Source organism: Oncorhynchus masou, chromosome 13, assembly GCF_036934945.1.
Source record: "Oncorhynchus masou masou isolate Uvic2021 chromosome 13, UVic_Omas_1.1, whole genome shotgun sequence".
NCBI lineage: Eukaryota > Metazoa > Chordata > Actinopteri > Salmoniformes > Salmonidae > Oncorhynchus > Oncorhynchus masou.
In genome coordinates this window covers 12,864,302-12,887,316 of record NC_088224.1, presented here as the reverse complement: position 1 = coordinate 12,887,316, position 23,015 = coordinate 12,864,302, and the positions used below count along the sequence as shown (strand labels likewise).

The 23,015-nt window shown below is 45.3% G+C and overlaps 1 protein-coding gene across 3 annotated transcripts in view; it reads right to left on the bottom strand.

Annotated features, from left to right (window-relative positions):
* LOC135551748 (CUB and sushi domain-containing protein 3-like) overlaps positions 1 to 23,015 on the bottom strand; it is an 826,047-nt gene that overhangs the window by 229,784 nt on the left and 573,248 nt on the right. For all 3 annotated transcript variants that reach the window (XM_064982949.1, XM_064982950.1, XM_064982951.1), the window contains 6 exons: positions 19,319 to 19,521; positions 18,661 to 18,852; positions 17,840 to 17,978; positions 11,326 to 11,513; positions 10,796 to 10,990; positions 10,022 to 10,138 (listed from right to left, as the gene is read on the bottom strand). In XM_064982949.1, the coding sequence (XP_064839021.1) occupies positions 10,022 to 10,138; positions 10,796 to 10,990; positions 11,326 to 11,513; positions 17,840 to 17,978; positions 18,661 to 18,852; positions 19,319 to 19,521 (1,034 nt within the window). The remainder of the gene's footprint in view (positions 1 to 10,021; positions 10,139 to 10,795; positions 10,991 to 11,325; positions 11,514 to 17,839; positions 17,979 to 18,660; positions 18,853 to 19,318; positions 19,522 to 23,015) is intronic.

The window sequence follows — 23,015 nt, the reverse complement described above, 5'->3', positions numbered from 1 at the left end:
GCAATCTCCATGTAGACTAGAGGTCAGCCTGATGAACCAAACTACTCAGTAATCTCCATGAAGACTGGGGGCCAGCCTGATGAACCAAACTACTCAGTAATCTCCTCCATGAAGACTGGGGGTCAGCCTGATGAACCAAACTACTCAGTAATCTCCATGAAGACTGGGGGTCAGCCTGATGAACCAAACTACTCAGTAATCTCCTCCATGAAGACTGGGGGTCAGCCTGATGAACCAAACTACTCAGTAATCTCCATGAAGACTGGGGGTCAGCCTGATGAACCAAACTACTCAGTAATCTCCTCCATGTAGACTGGGGGTCAGCCTGATGAACCAAACTACTCAGTAATCTCCATGTAGACTGGGGGTCAGCCTGATGAACCAAACTACTCAGTAATCTCCATGAAGACTGGGGGTCAGCCTGATGAACCAAACTACTCAGTAATCTCCTCCATGTAGACTGGGGGTCAGCCTGATGAACCAAACTACTCAGCAATCTCCATGTAGACTGAGGGTCAGCCTGATGAACCAAACTACTCAGCAATCTCCATGAAGACTGGGGGTCAGCCTGATGAACCAAACTACTCAGCAATCCCCATGAAGACTGGGGGTCAGCCTGATGAACCAAACTACTCAGTAATCTCCATGAAGACTGGGGGTCAGCCTGATGAACCAAACTACTCAGTAATCTCCTCCATGAAGACTGGGGGTCAGCCTGATGAACCAAACTACTCAGTAATATCCATGAAGACTGGGGGTCAGCCTGATGAACCAAACTACTCAGCAATCTCCATGAAGACTGGGGGTCAGCCTGATGAACCAAACTACTCAGCAATCTCCATGAAGACTGGGGTCAGCCTGATGAACCAAACTACTCAGCAATCTCCATGAAGACTGGGGTCAGCCTGGTGAACCAAACTACTCAGCAATCTCCATGAAGACTGGGGGTCAGCCTGATGAACCAAACTACTCAGCAATCTCCATGAAGACTGGGGGTCAGCCTGATGAACCAAACTACTCAGTAATCTCCTCCATGAAGACTGGAGGTCAGCCTGATGAACCAAACTACTCAGTAATCTCCTCCATGTAGACTGGGGGTCAGCCTGATGAACCAAACTACTCAGTAATCTCCATGAAGACTGGGGGTCAGCCTGATGAACCAAACTACTCAGTAATCTCCTCCATGTAGACTGGGGGTCAGCCTGATGAACCAAACTACTCAGCAATCTCCATGTAGACTGGGGGTCAGCCTGATGAACCAAACTACTCAGTAATCTCCATGAAGACTGGGGGTCAGCCTGATGAACCAAACTACTCAGTAATCTCCATGAAGACTGGAGGTCAGCCTGATGAACCAAACTACTCAGTAATCTCCATGAAGACTGGGGGTCAGCCTGATGAACCAAACTACTCAGTTATCTCCATGAAGACTGGGGGTCAGCCTGATGAACCAAACTACTCAGTAATCTCCATGAAGACTGGGGGTCAGCCTGATGAACCAAACTACTCAGTAATCTCCATGAAGACTGGGGGTCAGCCTGATGAACCAAACTACTCAGTAATCTCCATGAAGACTGGAGGTCAGCCTGATGAACCAAACTACTCAGTAATCTCCATGTAGACTGGGGGTCAGCCTGATGAACCAAACTACTCAGTAATCTCCTCCATGTAGACTGGGGGTCACCCTGATGAACCAAACTACTCAGTAATCTCCTCCATGTAGACTGGGGGTCAGCCTGATGAACCAAACTACTCAGTAATCTCCTCCATGTAGACTGGGGGCCAGCCTGATGAACCAAACTACTCAGCAATCCCCATGAAGACTGGGGGCCAGCCTGATGAACCAAACTACTCAGTAATCTCCATGAAGACTGGGGGTCAGCCTGATGAACCAAACTACTCAGTAATCTCCATGAAGACTGGGGGTCAGCCTGATGAACCAAACTACTCAGTAATCTCCATGAAGACTGGGGGTCAGCCTGATGAACCAAACTACTCAGTAATCTCCATGAAGACTGGAGGTCAGCCTGATGAACCAAACTACTCAGTAATCTCCATGTAGACTGGGGGTCAGCCTGATGAACCAAACTACTCAGTAATCTCCTCCATGTAGACTGGGGGTCACCCTGATGAACCAAACTACTCAGTAATCTCCTCCATGTAGACTGGGGGCCAGCCTGATGAACCAAACTACTCAGCAATCCCCATGAAGACTGGGGGCCAGCCTGATGAACCAAACTACTCAGTAATCTCCATGAAGACTGGGGGTCAGCCTGATGAACCAAACTACTCAGTAATCTCCATGAAGACTGGAGGTCAGCCTGATGAACCAAACTACTCAGCAATCTCCTCCATGAATACTGGGGGTCAGCTTGATGAACCAAACTACTCAGTAATCTCCTCCATGAAGACTGGGGGTAAGCCTGATGAACCAAACTACTCAGTAATCTCCATGTAGACTGGGGGTCAGCCTGATGAACCAAACTACTCAGTAATCACCTCCATGAAGACTGGGGGTCAGCCTGATGAACCAAACTACTCAGTAATCTCCATGTAGACTAGAGGTCAGCCTGATGAACCAAACTACTCAGTAATCTCCATGAAGACTGGGGGTCAGCCTGATGAACCAAACTACTCAGTAATCTCCATGAAGACTGGGGGTCAGCCTGATGAACCAAACTACTCAGTAAACTCCTCCATATAGACTGGGGGTCAGCCTGATGAACCAAACTACTCAGTAATCTCCTCCATGAAGACTGGGGGTCAGCCTGATGAACCAAACTACTCAGTAATCTCCATGAAGACTGGGGGTCAGCCTGATGAACCAAACTACTCAGCAATCTCCATGTAGACTAGAGGTCAGCCTGATGAACCAAACTACTCAGTAATCTCCATGAAGACTGGGGGCCAGCCTGATGAACCAAACTACTCAGTAATCTCCTCCATGAAGACTGGGGGTCAGCCTGATGAACCAAACTACTCAGTAATCTCCATGAAGACTGGGGGTCAGCCTGATGAACCAAACTACTCAGTAATCTCCTCCATGAAGACTGGGGGTCAGCCTGATGAACCAAACTACTCAGTAATCTCCATGAAGACTGGGGGTCAGCCTGATGAACCAAACTACTCAGTAATCTCCTCCATGTAGACTGGGGGTCAGCCTGATGAACCAAACTACTCAGTAATCTCCATGTAGACTGGGGGTCAGCCTGATGAACCAAACTACTCAGTAATCTCCATGAAGACTGGGGGTCAGCCTGATGAACCAAACTACTCAGTAATCTCCTCCATGAAGACTGGGGGTCAGCCTGATGAACCAAACTACTCAGTAATCTCCATGAAGACTGGGGGTCAGCCTGATGAACCAAACTACTCAGTAATCTCCTCCATGTAGACTGGGGGTCAGCCTGATGAACCAAACTACTCAGCAATCTCCATGTAGACTGAGGGTCAGGCTGATGAACCAAACTACTCAGCAATCTCCATGAAGACTGGGGGTCAGCCTGATGAACCAAACTACTCAGCAATCCCCATGAAGACTGGGGGTCAGCCTGATGAACCAAACTACTCAGTAATCTCCATGAAGACTGGGGGCCAGCCTGATGAACCAAACTACTCAGTAATCTCCTCCATGAAGACTGGGGGTCAGCCTGATGAACCAAACTACTCAGTAATCTCCATGAAGACTGGGGGTCAGCCTGATGAACCAAACTACTCAGCAATCTCCATGAAGACTGGGGGTCAGCCTGATGAACCAAACTACTCAGCAATCTCCATGAAGACTGGGGTCAGCCTGATGAACCAAACTACTCAGCAATCTCCATGAAGACTGGGGTCAGCCTGGTGAACCAAACTACTCAGCAATCTCCATGAAGACTGGGGGTCAGCCTGATGAACCAAACTACTCAGCAATCTCCATGAAGACTGGGGGTCAGCCTGATGAACCAAACTACTCAGTAATCTCCTCCATGAAGACTGGAGGTCAGCCTGATGAACCAAACTACTCAGTAATCTCCTCCATGTAGACTGGGGGTCAGCCTGATGAACCAAACTACTCAGTAATCTCCATGAAGACTGGGGGTCAGCCTGATGAACCAAACTACTCAGTAATCTCCTCCATGTAGACTGGGGGTCAGCCTGATGAACCAAACTACTCAGCAATCTCCATGTAGACTGGGGGTCAGCCTGATGAACCAAACTACTCAGTAATCTCCATGAAGACTGGGGGTCAGCCTGATGAACCAAACTACTCAGTAATCTCCATGAAGACTGGAGGTCAGCCTGATGAACCAAACTACTCAGTAATCTCCATGAAGACTGGGGGTCAGCCTGATGAACCAAACTACTCAGTAATCTCCATGAAGACTGGGGGTCAGCCTGATGAACCAAACTACTCAGTAATCTCCATGAAGACTGGGGGTCAGCCTGATGAACCAAACTACTCAGTAATCTCCATGTAGACTGGGGGTCAGCCTGATGAACCAAACTACTCAGTAATCTCCTCCATGTAGACTGGGGGTCAGCCTGATGAACCAAACTACTCAGTAATCTCCTCCATGTAGACTGGGGGTCAGCCTGATGAACCAAACTACTCAGTAATCTCCTCCATGTAGACTGGGGGTCAGCCTGATGAACCAAACTACTCAGTAATCTCCATGAAGACTGGAGGTCAGCCTGATGAACCAAACTACTCAGTAATCTCCTCCATGTAGACTGGGGGTCAGCCTGATGAACCAAACTACTCAGTAATCTCCTCCATGTAGACTGGAGGTCAGCCTGATGAACCAAACTACTCAGCAATCCCCATGAAGACTGGGGGTCAGCCTGATGAACCAAACTACTCAGTAATCTCCATGAAGACTGGGGGTCAGCCTGATGAACCAAACTACTCAGTAATCTCCTCCATGTAGACTGGGGGTCAGCCTGATGAACCAAACTACTCAGCAATCTCCATGTAGACTGGGGGTCAGCCTGATGAACCAAACTACTCAGTAATCTCCATGAAGACTGGGGGTCAGCCTGATGAACCAAACTACTCAGTAATCTCCATGAAGACTGGAGGTCAGCCTGATGAACCAAACTACTCAGTAATCTCCATGAAGACTGGGGGTCAGCCTGATGAACCAAACTACTCAGTAATCTCCATGAAGACTGGGGGTCAGCCTGATGAACCAAACTACTCAGTAATCTCCATGTAGACTGGGGGTCGGCCTGATGAACCAAACTACTCAGTAATCTCCTCCATGTAGACTGGGGGTCAGCCTGATGAACCGAACTACTCAGTAATCTCCTCCATGTAGACTGGGGGTCAGCCTGATGAACCAAACTACTCAGTAATCTCCTCCATGTAGACTGGGGGTCAGCCTGATGAACCAAACTACTCAGTAATCTCCATGAAGACTGGAGGTCAGCCTGATGAACCAAACTACTCAGTAATCTCCTCCATGTAGACTGGGGGTCAGCCTGATGAACCAAACTACTCAGTAATCTCCTCCATGTAGACTGGAGGTCAGCCTGATGAACCAAACTACTCAGCAATCCCCATGAAGACTGGGGGTCAGCCTGATGAACCAAACTACTCAGTAATCTCTATGAAGACTGAGGGTCAGCCTGATGAACCAAACTACTCAGTAATCTCCTCCATATAGCCTCACTCTCACACACACATTTAATTAAACAAAACAAATACAATTTTTTTTCTTCCTGATTGCTGATAATTTTATTTATCAATTTATAATTTGCAGATTTTGTTATCTTCTTTAACTAACCTTTTTTTTATACTTATGTGTTGTACAGTATATCGATTTTTGTGGTATAGTTATTTTTGTGGTGTGGTTTTCATATAAGCCCTTGGGCTTCCAACCACACCTGCACACCATTTATAATTAGACTTAAAAAAACATCTATATTGTTGTTTATCACTTGTTTTCTTTGGTGCAAATAAATGAAACTAAATAAACTCAACTACATTGATAGAACCCACAATCTATCGGCAATGTTAAAGCTGATTCACCCCTCTAAAAACTTGAGCAACTGTCCCAGACGACTAAGCTGGTTGCAATGACTTTATTATTACAATCAGTTTACTGGTGTGAAGTGACAAATCTGCCCCTCTACCGTTAGTATTGAGCCACATGTGCCAAAGACCTTGTAAAATCTGTGTGTGTGTGTGTGTGTGTTCTAATCTCTTGTCCCTTGCTAATGATGTTCTACCAGTGATTATGTCCAGAATGCAATGCTCACACTGATCAAGGATCAGGTCAATCAAAACGAATGGCAGATAATGACATGGCTCACAAAATAAATTGTCTAAAGATTATTGTTTATGTTTATAACCATGACACCTATTACCTTCAAATGGAAATCCAATGAAATCACTGAATCAAGGCTCCCTGTTAGCTCCCTGTTTGTCATGCATTAGACAGCAAAGCAAAACCTCCCATTTCTCCATCTCCCATCTATTTCTGTCTCTATTGATCTATTGATCTATTAATCTTGTCTAGGTGAATGTCATTTGTGTTTCGGGAAAGAAGCTTTACAGTAGTCTGTTAGGTCTAACCCAAAGCTACTGCAGAATACAAGGTATGATCCCCCAAGCTACCTGCGGGGAAATCTCCAGAGTGTTACCGGCTTCAATATCCTGCATACTACCTACTGCCATTGCACCCTTGAGAAAGGCACTTTACCCCTGAGTGCACCAGCTCCTTTGATGTTCCCAGCCTGTGATGTATAGATGAAGTCGGAAGTTTACATACACTTAGGTTGGAGTCATTAAAACTCGTTTTTCAACCACTCCACAAATTTCTTGTTAACAAACTACAGTTTTGGCAAGTCGGTTAGGACATCTACTTTGTGCATGACACAATTTTTACAACAATTGTTTACAGACAGATTATTTCACTTATAATTCACTGTATCACAGTTCCAGTGGATCAGAAGTTTACATACACTAAGTTGACTGTGCTTTTAAACAGCTTGGAAAATTACAGAAAATGATGTCATGACATTAGAAGCTTCTGATAAGCTAATTAACATCATTTGAGTCAATTGGAGGTGTACCTGTGGATGTATTTCAAGGACTACCTTCAAACTCAGTGCCTCTTTGCTTGACATCATGGGAAAATCTAAAGAAATCAGCCAAGTCCTCAGAATTTTTTTTGTTCAATTTCTTGATGACTGAAGGTACCACATTCATCTGTACAAACAATGGTGCGCAAGTATAAACACCATGGGACCACGCAGCCATCGTATCGCTCAGGAAGGAGACGCGTTCTGTCTCCTAGAGATGAACGTACTTTGGTGCGAAAAGTGCAAATCAATCCAGGTACAAAAGTATCTACATCCACAGCAAAACAGGTCCTATATCGACATAGCCTGAAAGACTCTCAACAAGGAAGAAGCCACTGCTCAACAACCGCCATAAAAAAGACAGATTACGGTTTGCAACTGCACATGGTGACAAAGATTGTACTTTTTGGAGAAATGTCCTCTGGTCTGATGAAACAAAAATAGAACTGTTTGGCCATAGTGACCATCGTTATGTTTGGAGGAAAAAGGGGGAGGCTTGCAAACCGAAGAACACCATCCCAACCGTGAAGCACGGTGGTGGCAGCATCATGTTGTGGGGGTGCTTTGCTGCAGGATGGACTGGTGCACTTCACAAAATAGATGGCATCATGAGAAATGAAAATTTAACCAAGTTAAAGCTTGGTCGCAAATGGGTCTTCCAAATGGACAATGACTCCAAGGATACTTCCAAAGTTGTGGCAAAAGGGCTTAAGGACAACAAAGTGAAAGTATTGGAGTCATTTACACCAGCTCTGTCAGGAGGAATGGGCAAAAATTCCCCCAACTTATTGTGGGAAGTTTGTGGAAGGCCAAGTTAAACATTTTAAAGGCAATGCTACCAAATACTAATTGAGTGTATGTACACTTCTGACCCACTGGGAATGTGATGAAAGGAATTAAAGCTGAAATAAATAATTCTCTCTACTATTATTCTGACATTTCACATTCTTAAAATAAAGTGATGATCCTAACTGACCTAAAACAGGGCATTTTTACTCGGATTAAATGTCAGGAATTGTGAAAAACTGAGTTTAAATGTATTTGGCTGAGGTGAACGTAAACTTACAACGTCATCTGTATGTGTTGTGTCAGGCTGGGTACTGTGGCAGCAAAATTTATACGTGATTACTTCTCTCATAAATGCTGGCAGATTTCAGAAGACATTATTTGTAGATACTTCTCCCTTAAAACCCATTATGACGGAGATATGCTAGCTAGTTTATTTCAGACAACGCTTCCATATTTTAATGTAGCAAATAATGTATGTTAGAGTTAGATTCTGTCAAACATTCCCTCACATTATTTAGTCAGACTGAAGGTTTCAAGAACAACGTCTTAATCATATCATACTGAGATTGATATTTATTACATTATAACTATACTGTGTGGGTATCATAAGACATACACGCGGGCACGCGCACGAACACACTGGCATGCACACACAAAACACACACACGCACACACAAAACACACACACACACACACACACACACACACACACACAGTATGTGTGTGTTTAGAAGGGCTGTCAAGGAGTCAATCCCCTCTGAGCAAATCCACACTAGGCTTTTTGTATCCGGCTTTCGAGAACAAATGCACTCCTTTTAAATAGATATCTCTGGGTTTGAGAGAGCAGTGTTGTGAACTCAGAGTTAGAGGACTGACAGGACTGGGTCATACAGAGGGATAGAAATGAGGAGTAATCTTCACACCAATCCTTCCCATTGCCCCCCACTGTGTGAGCAAAACTGAGTAACCGGAGTTAAATCTGTATTGTGTTTGGCATACATAATCAACTATTTTATATAAAATAAATTAAAAAGAAGCTCAATCATTCCTAAACTAATGGTGGTGGAGCTTATAATAGTCCCCATGAGTTAACTGGATAAGAGTAAAATATTGACCAGGGCCCATAGACTGTACTATGTAAGGAATGTGGTGCCATTTGTCGATCTGTCCGAGGTACCACCCCTCAGAGACAGCCCAATGGTTGCTGTCCAGGGTGCTGAAATCTATAGAGTCAATTTTCTCCGGCCCCGCTGATATACTTTTTGGGGTGATATTTCAAGGGGTCATAAAATTCTAAATCAAATAGCTAAATGATCCTTGCTATGACCTTCTTAAAACAATTCCACATAGCTCAGTAGAAACCCATCCCCAGGCTTAGACAGGGCTTGGACTGGAGAGGGTTAATTGGAACACAATTGACTTTTCCACTACCAATGTTCACATATTGATTGAGGAAGGCAGTGTGAATCAAGTGCAAGAAAGAAATGTAACACTGAGATATAACAGGCTAGAATGCTGAAACAGGTCAAGTTTGACCAATCAGATCAGTTCTGAAAAATATCTGATGTGAAAAGATATGATATGATTGGTCAAAAGACCAATTAATGGAAAAAAATATCAGAATTGGGCTGCCTGTGTAAAAGCAGCCATTTATATCTCACCCTCCTGCGAGACAAGTCCTTATGCCATCAAAACGCTTTTAAAGCCTTGCGTGACAGAAAATCGATGGCTCGTTGCTTAGTTACAGGTGAGCAGTACTTTGCTGTGTCTGAACCCACACAACTTTCCTAATAAAGCACCTGCCCAGAAGACTTTCCTGTAGCTACCCATGGGGGACTAATACTGATGAATGAATGAAATTGGATAAAGAACTCTAAAATATTTATACAGCAGAGGTCTGTGTTAAAATATTCCTATACCGTCAAATTGTAGCCTAATATCAAGATGAAAAGGTACAATTTCCAAAAGAGCCGATGGATATGTTGAATTATTTTAACATTGGTATTTCGCTTTAAAAAACGCATCAAAGAAGACTGATAGTGTAGTTTTAATTAAGTATATCGCCCCCCCCCCAAACAAAAGCACCACATCAATTCATACCACATTGAGCTTATTTCACACCAAAAGCCTCTAACAAAAGTGTGAGTTTATACTGTGTCCTTACCGAACTCTCGTGGCACGGAAATGGAGTACACACAGCTGTGTCCTGAGGTGTAGTTGCGGGGGAAGTTAGGAGACAGCACCGTGCCCTCTGACCCTGTGGAACGACTCCCACATGGTGCTGGAGGAAACAAACAGACACACAGAGCAGAGCTCAACACCTGCTTTGACCTTCGGAGGGAACATGTGACCCATTTATTCAATACATTGGCCAAGCGACATCTGCCCAGAAAAGACCAGGATGGAACACACATAAGGATAACACAAACAGCTTAGCAGTCTAGTCTTACGGTTATCTTCTGTGTGCTTGCATGTGTGCTGTAAGCCATAGTGATTGTTTTAGACTGGCTACTAAATCCAATCCTTGGATTCTTATTCCTTCTTTCCATCCTTCCTTCCTTCCTTCCTTCCTTCCTTCCTTCCTTCCTTCCTTCCTTCCTTCCTTCCTTCCTTCCTTCCTTCCTTCCTTCCTTCCTTCCTTCCTTCCTTCCTTCCTTCCTTCCTTTCCTTCCTTCCTTCCTTCCTTCCTTCCTTCCTTCCTTCTTTCCTTCCTTCTTTCCTTCCCTCCCCTGGCTCAGTAAATATACCAACAGATATATTTAAAATTGTGGTTTCCCACTGACATTTTACATTGACATTTTAGTCATTTAAGTAGACACACTTATCCTATTTTATTTTTGTGATAGTCCACAGCTATGTCCATATCTATAGCTTCAACAGTTAAATAAAGGTTCATAAATAATAAATAATAAAACAGGTACGATGGTATGCTCCAAACCTTGACAGCTGGGTAGAACCCTGTTCCAGCCGGGCCTGCCGTCGTCCCCCATGATACAGGTGAGAGTGGAATAGCCCTGGAGAACGTAACCCGGCTCGCAGTAGAACGTCACGGTGGACCCCAGTTTGTAGTCGCTGCCCAGCCTGGTCCCGTTCATCACACTGCCTGGGTCGAAGCAGGACTCACGCAGCTTGGCTAAAGTGGGGGTAGAAATACACATGAGGAATTACCTTCAACAGGAGACGCAGGCTGGTAACACAGACAGGGAGGGATTTTCATGTTAATCAGAGTAAAGAAGAGTCTAACCAAACGCATCATTGAAATGCTAAAAACATCTACCCCTGCTGACAGTCTAATCTAGAGATAGAAAGCATTTGTATTCTCCTTCAACTCTGCGTATGCAAAAATGTATAGTAAACAATGTATATTTCTGACTTTGGTAGAGTAACTAGACCTTACAGCTAAGAAGAAATCTCCCTCTATGAGAAAACTGAAATCTAAGAATCTAAGAGAGCATGACAGCGTCCTACCTTTGTATTCCAGGTGGAAACCGGTGTAGCTGACGGAGCCGTCGCTGCGGAAGGCCAGGTGCATGGTGTTGGAGCTGCTCTCGATTCTCTCTGGAAGCTTGCTGTCCTGAAAGCTGCCAATCAGAGGGCTGTTGCTGTCTGGCCCATCGTAGATATACAGGAAGTCATAGTTAGGCTCGATGCTGAAACTAGAGAAAGGGAGGGATAGAAAGAAAGAGGGGGAGTGAAAGAGAGAGCGAGAGAGAAAGAGAGCGAGATGGGGAGAGAGAAAGAGAGAGAGAAGGAGAGCGAGAGAGAAGGAGAGCGAGATGGGGAGAGAGAAAGATGTGAAGAGAGAGCAAGAGAGAGAGGGAGAGAAAGAACAGGGGGGTTGAGAGAGAGAGTGAGTGAGAGAGAATGGGGGGGTTGAGAGAGAGTGAGAGAAAGAACAGGGGGGTTGAGAGAGAGAGTGAGTGAGAGAGAATGGGGGGGTTGAGAGAGAGTGAGAGAAAGAGGAGGGGAGGGGGGGTTGAGAGAGAGAGAAAAATCAGATTAAAGACTATAATCCAATTCAGTCAGATCATAAAATCTGGAGGAGGGTGATATTTGAGAAATAATCTCTGTCTCTCTGCTGAGCTGGGTTTCAATGCGTCTGTCTGTATGCAGTATACAGTAGTAGGGAGAAATTACACACTAGAAACAACTATCTGGGTTCATGGCCTCTCCGACTGGCGGTCGAGGTGGGAGTTTAGCGACAACACTCAAAAGGCCCTGCGATTCACGTTGACACACAGTGGCAGATGCCTCAGATGCCAGCGTCTACCCAATGCCACAGACGCTAATGAATAGATTCCTCAAATCATCCATAACCTCTCTCTATGGATCAGGGCTGGAGAGCTAGACAACACCATGATATCCCCCTTTAATAACGCTTGCTAGCGCTACATTCATTACCCTTATCGTTGCTGTGGGAGGACACTAACTATAAATACCCAGGGAGTGTAATTGCTTTGGTATAGTCAAAGATGAGGCACATATCCTTTTGAGCTGGGAACTCACCACAAAACAGAGACTATCAACTGCTCATGCTCCGCATCTCCGAGAATGTGTGTGTGTGTGTGTGTGTGTGTGTGTGTGTGTGTGTGTGTGTGTGTGTGTGTGTGTGAAGATTAACATACACACATATTTCTGTATCAGGGAAGCTAATTTACATAAGAGAGATTGGGAGGTGTATTTTCTTATTTAAATATTTCTGAAAGAGTATGCTAAGTGATATGGTCACACTTCATTGAGCCTGTATCTAAAGCTAAAGGCTCATTGTAAGATAATAGCAATCCAAACATGGGGGGAAAAACTCCTGCTCTACACCATATTAATAAAGTAATTACATTTTGATAACCATATGTGCTCCGATCTTTTTTCTCTCGCTTAGCCTCTGGAGCTGTCACTCAACAAACAATTAGCTTGGTTACTAATTGAATATGTAGCAATGATAATACCCAATTTGGCAACAATGACAATGAAATCTACATTTTACCACATTGCCAATGCAATTGCAATTGGTCACTTTTTGCAATATAATAATACTTTGCTGCAGATACAAACGGTGTCCCCCAGGGCTCGGTGCAAGGCCCCTTACTCCTTATCATGCCAACCCTGCCGATGCATTGGGTCCTTTTTTTTTTTTACAATGTATTATTATTCAATTTTCTCTATTTCCATTGGGTTCATATTTCATGTCTTTTTGGGAGAGAATGGTGTCAGTAATGGAGTGTGTAATGGAAGTCTGCGAGACGGAACAGAGGAAAAGGCTTTTCACCCTGGTTGAGCTTCAGTAACACCGTCCCACTGCCAAAAAGCCACTATTCCACTGTGTTATTTACTCCCTTGTGTTGTGGGATAAGACCATTCAAATAAGAAGAGAGCAGAGCTCACTTTACACAAAAGACTGTCTAACTGGTGGAGCCAAAATGGCTGCCCGATACTGGTCGCTTGAAAACTGCTGTGTCATCATCACTGCAGTGACCAGCTTTCAACTTGAATATAAAACACTACGCTTTTAATAGCAAGGCTAATGAATACAACAATACACACATACATTATCAGACAGTGTCATTTTGGATGAGGAATGTCCCTTGCCGTGAGACCTACAGTACCAGTCAAACGTTTGGACACGTTTGGAGTTTTTCTTTATTTTTACTACTTCTACATTGTAGAATAATAGCGAAAACATTAAAAAATATGAAATAACACATATGGAATCATGTACAAACCAAAAAAGTGTTAAACAAATCAAAATGGTTAATTTTTGAGATTCTTCAAAGGAGCCACCCTTTGCCTTGATGACAGCTTTGCAGCCTCAACATTCCAACCCTAAGCAACAGCAGTGGCTGCAGCTAAGGAGGTGGTACTGTTAACGCTCTCTCTCTTTCTCGCTCGCTCTCTCTCTCTCACACACACACACACACACACACACACACACACACACACACACACACACACACACACACACGATTAATATTCCACAGCCTCGTGTCTGGCACAGCACGGGCTGCCAAGAGACAGGTATGTATGTCACCCTTTTGATTCAGGCAGGAGGAGATAGAGGAAGGAACAGGAGGAGATAGAGGGAGGAACAAGAGGAAATAGAGGAGAGGCAGAGGGAGGAACAGGAGGAGATAGAGGAGAGGCAGAGGGAGGAACAGGAGGAGATAGAGGAGAGGCAGAGGGAGGAACAGGAGGAGATAGAGGAGAGGCAGAAACAGGAGGAGATAGAGGAGAGGCAGAGGGAGGAACAGGAGGAGATAGAGGAGGGGCAGAGGGAGGAACAGGAGGAGATAGAGGAGAGGCAGAGGGAGGAACAGGAGGAGATAGAGGAGAGGTAGAGGGAGGAACAGGAGGAGATAGAGGAAGAGGGAGGAACAGGAGGAGATAGCTAGCTGCTGATAGGGGAGTGGCAAAGGAGATAGCTAGCTGTTGGTAGGGGAGAGGCAGAGGAGATAGCTAGCTGCTGGTAGAGGAGAGGCAGAGGGAGGAACAGGAGGAGCTAGCGAGCTGTTGGTAGGGGAGAGGCAGAGGAGATAGCTAGCTGTTGGTAGGGGAGAGGCAGAGGAGATAGCTAGCTGTTGGTAGGGGAGAGGCAGAGGAGATAGCTAGCTGCTGGTAGAGGAGAGGCAGAGGGAGGAACAGGAGGAGCTAGCGAGCTGTTGGTAGGGGAGAGGCAGAGGAGATAGCTAGCTGTTGGTAGGGGAGAGGCAGAGGAGATAGCTAGCTGTTGGTAGGGGAGAGGCGGAGGAGCTAGCTAGCTGCTGGTAGAAGAGAGGCAGAGGGAGGAAAAGGAGGAGATTGCTAGCTGCTGGTAGGGGAGAGGCAGAGGAGATAGCTAGCTGTTGGTAGGGGAGAGGCAGAGGAGATAGCTAGCTGCTGGTAGGGGAGAGGTGGAGGAGATAGCTAGCTGTTGGTAGGGGAGAGGTGGAGGAGCAAGCTAGCTGTTGGTAGGGGAGAGGCGGAGAGAGGGTGGAGCAGGGGCAGGTGGAGCTAACTAGCTGCTGGTAGAGGAGAGGCAGAGGCAGGAACAGGAATATGAAGCTAGATGCTGGTAGAGGAGAGGCGGAAAGAAGAGCAGGGGCAGGAGGAGCTAGCTAGCTGTTGGTATGGGAGAGGCAGAGGGAGGAACAGGAGGAGATAGCTAGCTGCTGGTAGGGGAGAGGCGGAGGAGATAGCTAGCTGCTGGTAGAGGAGAGGCAGAGAGAAGAGCAGGAGGGACTAGCTAGCTGCATTTAGGGGAGAGGCAGAGAGAAGAGAAGGAGAAGATAGCTAGCTGTTGGTAGGGGAGAGGCAGAGAAGAGAAGAGGGGCAAGATGAGATAGCTAGCTGCAGGTAGGGGAGAGGCAGAGAGAAGGAGAAGCTTCTAGGAGTAGGAGGAGCTAACTAGCTGTTGGTAAGGGAGAGGCAGAGAGAAGAAGAGGGACAAGATGAGATAGCTAGCTGCTGGTAGAGGAGAGGCAGAGGGAGAAGAGGAGGAGGTAGTTAGATGTTGGTAGGGGAGAGGCAGAGAGAGGAACAGGAGGAGCTAGTTAGCTGTTGGTAGGGGAGAGGCAGAGGGAGGAGCAGTGGGAAATAGCTAGCTGCTGGTAGGTGAGAGGCGGAGGAGAGAGCTAGCTGTTGGTAAAGGAGAGGCAGAGTGAGGAGCAGGAGGTGGTAGCTAGCTGCTGGTAGGGGAGAGGCAGAGAGAGAAGCTAGCTAGCTGCTGGTAGAGGAGAGGCAGAGTGAGGAGCAGGAGGAGATAGCTAGCTGTTGGTAGGGGAGAGGCAGAGGGAGGAACAGGAGGAGATAGCTAGCTGCTGGTAGAGGAGAGGCGGAGGGAGGAGCAGGGGCAGGAGGAGCTTGCTCGCTGCTGGTAGAGGAGAGGCAGAGAGAAGAAGAGGGCAGGATGAGATAGCTAGCTGCTGGTAGAGGAAGAGCAGGGGGAGCTAGCTAGCTGCTGGTAGGGGCGAGGTAGAGAGAGAAGCTAGCTAGCTGCTGGTAGAGGAGAGGCAGAGTGAGGAGCAGGAGGAGATAGCTAGCTGTTGGTAGGGGAGAGGCAGAGGGTGGAGCAGGAGGAGGTAGCTGTTGGTAGGGGAGAGGCAGAGGGAGGAACAGGAGGAGATAGCTAGCTGCTGGTAGAGGAGAGGCAGAGTGAGGAGCAGGAGGAGAAGATAGCTAGGTGTTGGTAGGGGAGAGGCGGAAGAGATAGCTAGCTGTTGGTAGGGGAGAGGCAGAGCGAGGAGCAGGAGGAGATAGCTAGCTGTTGGTAGGGGAGAGGCAGAGGGAGGAAGAGGAGGAGCTAGCTAGCTGTTGGTAGGGGAGAGGCGGAAGAGATAGCTAGCTGTTGGTAGAGGAGAGGTAGAGGAGAGGCAGAGAGAGGTGCAGGAGGAGATAGCTAGCTGTTGGTAGGGGAGAGGCAGAGGGAGGAAGAGGAGGAGCTAGCTAGCTGTTGGTAGGGGAGAGGCGGAAGAGATAGCTAGCTGTTGGTAGAGGAGAGGTAGAGGAGAGGCAGAGAGAGGTGCAGGAGGAGATAGCTAGCTGTTGGTAGGGTAGAGGCAGAAGGAGGAAGAAGAGGAGCTAGCTAGCTGTTGGTAGAGGAGAGGCGGAGGCAGGAGCAGGGGCAGGAGGAGCTCGCTAGCTGTTGGTGGCTGAGAGGTGGAGGAGATTTGCCAGCTGATGGTAGGGTAGAGGCGGAGGAGATAGCTTGCTGCTGGTAGAGGAAACGCAGAGAGAAGAGCAGGAGGAGCTAGCTAGCTGCAGGTAGGGGAGAGGCAGAGAGAAGATAAGGAGAAGCTAGCTAGCTGTTGGTAGTACGGAAGAGGCGGAGAGAGGAGCAGGCGGAGCTAACTAGCTGTTGGTAGGGGAGAGGCAGAGAGAAGAAGAGGGGCAAGATGAGATAGCTAGCTGCTGGTAGGGGAGAGGCAGAGGGAGGAACAGGAAGAGCCAGCTAGCTGCTGGTAGGGGAGAGGCGGAGGAGATAGCTTGCTGTTGGTAGAGGAGAGGCAGAGAGAAGAGCAGGAGGAGATAGCTAGCTGCTGGTAGAGGAGAGGCACGAACAGGAGGAGCTAGCTAGCTGCTGGTAGGGGAGAGGCAGAGGAGATAGCTAGCTGTTGGTAGAGGAGAGGCAGAGAGAAGAGCAGGAGGAGCAAGCTAGCTAGCTGCTAGTAGAGGAGAGGCAGAGAGAAGAGCAAGAGGAGATAGCTAGCTGCTGGTAGGGGAGAGGCAGAAGGAGAAGCTAGCTAGCTGTTGGTAGGGGAGAGGCAGAGGAGATAGCTAGCTGTTGGTAGAGGAGAGGCAGAGGGAGGAACAGGAGAAGCTAGCTAGCTGTTGGTAGGGGAGAGGCAGAGGGCGGTCTCATTTCACAATTTTAAGTTTGAGGTTTAACTTAGAGTCCTTTACAGCAGCAGCAGCAGCGGTAACATCTGTCAGCTTTACGTCACACTGTGTACCCTCCCGGCAGTCAAACTTAACCCTGTGTTGACCTTTGACCTCTGTCTGTTGGGGACAGCCCTTGCGGCCGCCAAAGGTGAAATGAAAAATGGACGCAATTAACGGGACTATTTAGGTGTGAAACTCAAGTTCTTCCTTTTGACTTCCATTAAGTGTCTGCATCAGTCAACGTTGGCTGGGACGTCTTGATACAGCAACTTAACGTGGGGAGCTGAGGAAGGCCAACTATGGGTTCATTACTGACAAAGTGAGCATGGAAGTCCAGCTGGGGTAGCTAATTACCCGCCTAAGACATGAACTGCATCTTAATATAACAGTGATAACGGTCAGCAGTTACCGTTGTATAATCACCTCACGTCGTGACAAAATGCCCATTAATGTCCACCTTGGTGGCGGTGTTGAGTGTGTGTGTGTGTGTGTGTGTGTGTGTGTGTGTGTGTGTGTGTGTGTGTGTGTGTGTGTGTGTGTGTGTGTGTGTGTGTGTGTGTGCGTGAGCATGCAGTGGAACTGATAGGGAGAGTAGGCCTTAATCACTTTGGAGGAAACTAGCACCTATTACCTGACGAAGGCCAGCGATAGAACATAGTCCGAGTTGACAGCTATTAGCCAATCACAGTCCTTGCTGTGGGGATAGGGGTGAGGGAAGTTGGGAGACAGGATGAAGCCGTTGGATCCAGTCAAGTTTCCTCCACAGGGGGCTGAAAGAGAAGAAGAGAAGTGAGAAAAGGTAACATGTACTTGTCTGACTCTGACACTCATGAACTGTCTCTGTTATGTACCACAGGGAAAACTGCATGTCATTCTGTGGAGATATACTGGTGTTTGGGGCTGCAAAATTCCGGTAACGTTCCTAAAATTACCAAGTTCTCAGAAAATCCTGGTTGAAAGATTCCCGGAATCACAATGGAATATCTGGGAAATCCTCCAGACAGGATTTCCGGAAAACCTGGGAATGTTTGGGAAAGTTACCAGAATGTTTAAACCATAACAGTAACTGATGTAGTTCGTTTTGACAGATCAGACGTTATAAAGCCACATTAACACAAGACACCCGTGATCAGGAGTTGACAAGAATCCTTGAGGTGTCGTTATAAGCACACCATCTCTGAAAAGTGAGAGAGATCTTGGGATCTGCTTCCAATAATTTGATCTTCATTTAATGTTTTGCCTTGTTCAAAACGGTTGGAGAGCGATGACAGTCAATCATCTCTAGAGCTCAAGTGCTGCTTGGCGCCAGCAGGTTCTGGCAACACTCAGGGATCTTAATTCAATATGTTAATTAGCAGGCTAGGAGGCTGGGGATGAGTAGCATGGTCTGAGTCCCTGTTAGTACTCACCTTGATACAACCCCCTGGCTCTACCTGTAATTAAAGCACTCACCTATGCAGACAGGAGGGCTGGGTTGCCAGTAGTAGCGGTTCTCCACTTGAATACATGTGATCTTCATCTCTCCCTGGAGCTCGTACCCAGGGTCACAGAGAAAGGTTACAGTGTCACCCGGCTCTCGTCCGTCCCCGTTACGACTGCCGTTCATGGGGACCCCCGGGTCTCTGCAGGCGGTGGCCACTGAACCTGGCAGGCACAACACAGGGAGGGAATCAAATCTATGCAGGGGCTTTATGCAATTTTTTTTGACCTTTATTTAACCAGGCAAGTCAGTTAAGAACAAATTCTTATTTTCAATGACGGCCTGGGAACAGTGGGTTAACTGCCTGTTCAGGGGCAGAACGACAGATTTTGTACCTTGTCAGCTCAGGGGTTTGAACTCTCAACCTTCCGGTTACTAGTCCAACGCTCTAACCACTAGGCTACACTGCCGCCCCATTACATACATAGACATTCATAACACCTTTTTGTTGATATGACACATAATGAATGTTGCAGTATCTTTCATAACGACCTTCAAAACACATAACCAACAATGTCTCTGAGCCCAATCACATTTCAGAGAATAACCCAAACCTGTACGCTCTAACAGACTTCATTGCTTTTGAAGATATACACGTCAAAGGCTTTTCACAAACAGTAAACTACTCACTTGAGAATTCGATGGCGAATCCGGACTTGCTGATGTAAAAGTCGGTCTCGAACTGGATGGTAACCAGGTTGAGGGTGCTGTGTATCCCCTCGGGAAGCAGAGAGCCAGACACCTCCCTCAGGGACATCTCATTCTCAGGAGGACCGTCCCACACCTTCAGGATGTCATGTGACGCCTCTGTGTCGAAGGCCAGGAACTGCAGACTGAGGGACGAGGAGGAATAAAATTGTCACTTAGGTTTGGATGTAAAATACCAGTTCTTGGTAACTTTCACTAAATTCTATTTTTGTTTTCAATAATCCTGGTTGGAAGATTCCTGGAAACAGGAAAATACCTCCCACCGGGATTTCTGCGAAACCCAGGAATTTTGAGAAAGTTGGTGGAATTTTGCAACCCTAGGCTACAATAAATTACTTGCAATAAATCACAGAATAACAGAGTAATAATGGTAGATGATTATGGAAGGAACTTGAGAAATTTGCCCAAAAGCAGAGTTTGTAGGAGATCATTTGTGGATGACCTTTGCTCCTCACAGGGAAAAGGGGTTTAAATCAAGTAAAATCACTGAATCTCTTATACAAACACATACAGTTTGTTCTACATTGATATTGGTACAGTATTGGTACTGCATTAATATTGGTACTGCATTGATATTGATACAGTATTGGTACTGCATTGATATTGGTACAGTATTGGTACTGCATTGATATTGGTACAGTATTGGTACTGCATTAGTATTGGTACTGCATTGATATTGGTACAGTATTGGTACTGCATTGATATTGGTACAGTATTGGTACTGCATTGATATTGATACAGTATTGGTACTGCATTAGTATTGGTACTGCATTGATATTGGTACAGTATTGGTACTGCATTGATATTGGTACTGCATTGATATTGGTACAGTATTGGTACTGCATTGATATTGATACAGTATTGGTACTGCATTAGTATTGGTACTGCATTGATATTGGTACAGTATTGGTACTGCATTAGTATTGGTACAGTATTGGTATTGGTACAGTATTGGTACTGCATTAGTATTGGTACTACATTGATATTGATACAGTATTGGTACTGCATTAGTATTGGTATAGCATTGGTATTGATACAGTATTGGTACTGCATTAGTATTGGTACAGTATTGGTACTGCATTAATATTGATACAGTATTGGTTCTGCATTAGTATTGGTACTGCATTGGTATTGATAGAGTATTGGTACTGCATTGATATTGGTACTGCATTGATATTGGTACAGTATTGGTACTGCATTAGTATTGGTACAGTATTGGTACTGCATTGATATTGATACAGTATTGGTACTGCATTAGTATTGATACAGTATTGGTACTGCATTAGTATTGATACAGTATTGGTACTGCATTAGTATTGGTACTGCATTGATATTGGTACAGTATTGGTACTGCATCGATATTGATACAGTATTGGTTCTGCATTAGTATTGGTACTGCATTGGTATTGATACAGTATTGGTACTGCATTGATATTGATACAGTATTGGTACTGCATTAGTATTGGTACTACATTGATATTGGTACAGTATTGGTACTGAATTGATATTGGTACAGCATTGGTACTACATTGATATTGGTACAGTATTGGTACTGAATTGATATTGGTACAGTATTGGTACTACATTGATATTGGTACAGTATTGGTACTGAATTGATATTGGTACAGCATTGGTACTACATTGATATTGGTACATTATTGGTACTGAATTGATATTGGTACAGCATTGGTACTACATTGATATTGGTACAGCATTGGTACTACATTGATATTGGTACAGCATTGGTACTACATTGATATTGGTACAGCATTGGTACTACATTGATATTGGTACAGTATTGGTACTGAATTGATATTGGTACAGTATTGGTACTACATTGATATTGGTACAGTATTGGTACTGAATTGATATTGGTACAGCATTGGTACTACATTGATATTGGTACAGCATTGGTACTACATTGATATTGGTACAGCATTGGTACTACATTGATATTGGTACAGTATTGGTACTGAATTGATATTGGTACAGTATTGGTACTACATTGATATTGGTACAGTATTGGTACTGAATTGATATTGGTACAGTATTGGTACTACATTGATATTGGTACAGTATTGGTACTACATTGATATTGGTACAGTATTGGTACTGAATTGATATTGGTACAGTATTGGTACTGAATTGATATTGGTACAGTATTGGTACTACATTGATATTGGTACAGTATTGGTACTGAATTGATATTGGTACAGTATTGGTACTACATTGATATTGGTACAGTATTGGTACTACATTGATATTGGTACAGTATTGGTACTACATTGATATTGGTACAGTATTGGTACTACATTGATATTGGTACAGTATTGGTACTGAATTGATATTGGTACAGTATTGGTACTACATTGATATTGGTACAGTATTGGTACTGAATTGGTATTGGTACAGTATTGGTACTACATTGATATTGGTACAGTATTGGTACTACATTGATATTGGTACAGCATGGCAAATTTAAGGGTATGCGTTTATTTCTTCTGTTTTTTCTCCTTTTTTTATGCAAGCACTCAGCTGAAGGCCAAAGTCCGTTAATCTTTTACATGGAAACTAGATACAACATAAAGTCCTGTTGTGATGCCAGACCGAGGTTCCTGGCTAGGTATAATGATGCTTTAGAGAGAGAAAAAAAGGAGCAATAAGTCAGAAAACTAGGCCAGTAATTGGTGCTCGTGGTCATAACACTCCTTCCATTCAGCAGACAGTGCTGATCATGACATCAGTGGCAGAAAATAAAGTCATGAATAAAAATATGATTTCAAACGAGGTGCGCCACTGGGAGTTGGAACAGAACAAATTGTTTGCCTCCAAGGTGACACGGTTCCGGCTCTATGCAATACTAATAATTGAATGTATGATTGAGCATTTGAGGCTCATTAGACTGCCTAGACCTGGGCTCTCAGACTGAAAACAAAGAGGGACCTGGCATCTATAGACTATACCGGAGAGAGCACAGAGGTACCCCTGTCACACCACTGAGCTGAGCCCAACAGAGCCAAGCTGATCTGATCGCGTTGGCCTGGTTACCAATCTATCGAAGTTGCGGAAAATGGACGGTAGAGGTCTGTAGTGGAGAAGGTTGAGAGCTTCAAGTTCATTGGTGTGCACAACACTAAGGACCTATCATGGTCACACACACCAACAGAGTCGTGAAGAGTGCACGGCAACGTCTATTCCACCTCAGGAGGCTGAAAAGATTTTGTATGGAACCCAAGATCCTCAAACAGTTCTACAGCTGCACCATTGAGAGCATCCAGACTGGTTGCATCACGGATTGGTATGGCAACTCCTCGGCACCCAACCGCAATGCGCTACAGATGGTAGTGCATACGGCCCGGTACATCACTGGGACCGAGCTCCATGCCATGCAGGACCTCTATACCTCTATACCATTTTTCTTTCCTTTATTTGGCCAATTTCTTCGTACTTACTTTTTAAAATCTCTGCATTGTTGGTTAATGGCTCGTAAGTAAGCATGTTATATTTGCCGAATGTGACAAATAACATTCAATGTGATATACTGATGTACTGGACATTGTTTGCTTTCTGGATGAGATGCTAGCACTTTCAAAGCCATGAAAGTGTATTCACTTTTCCA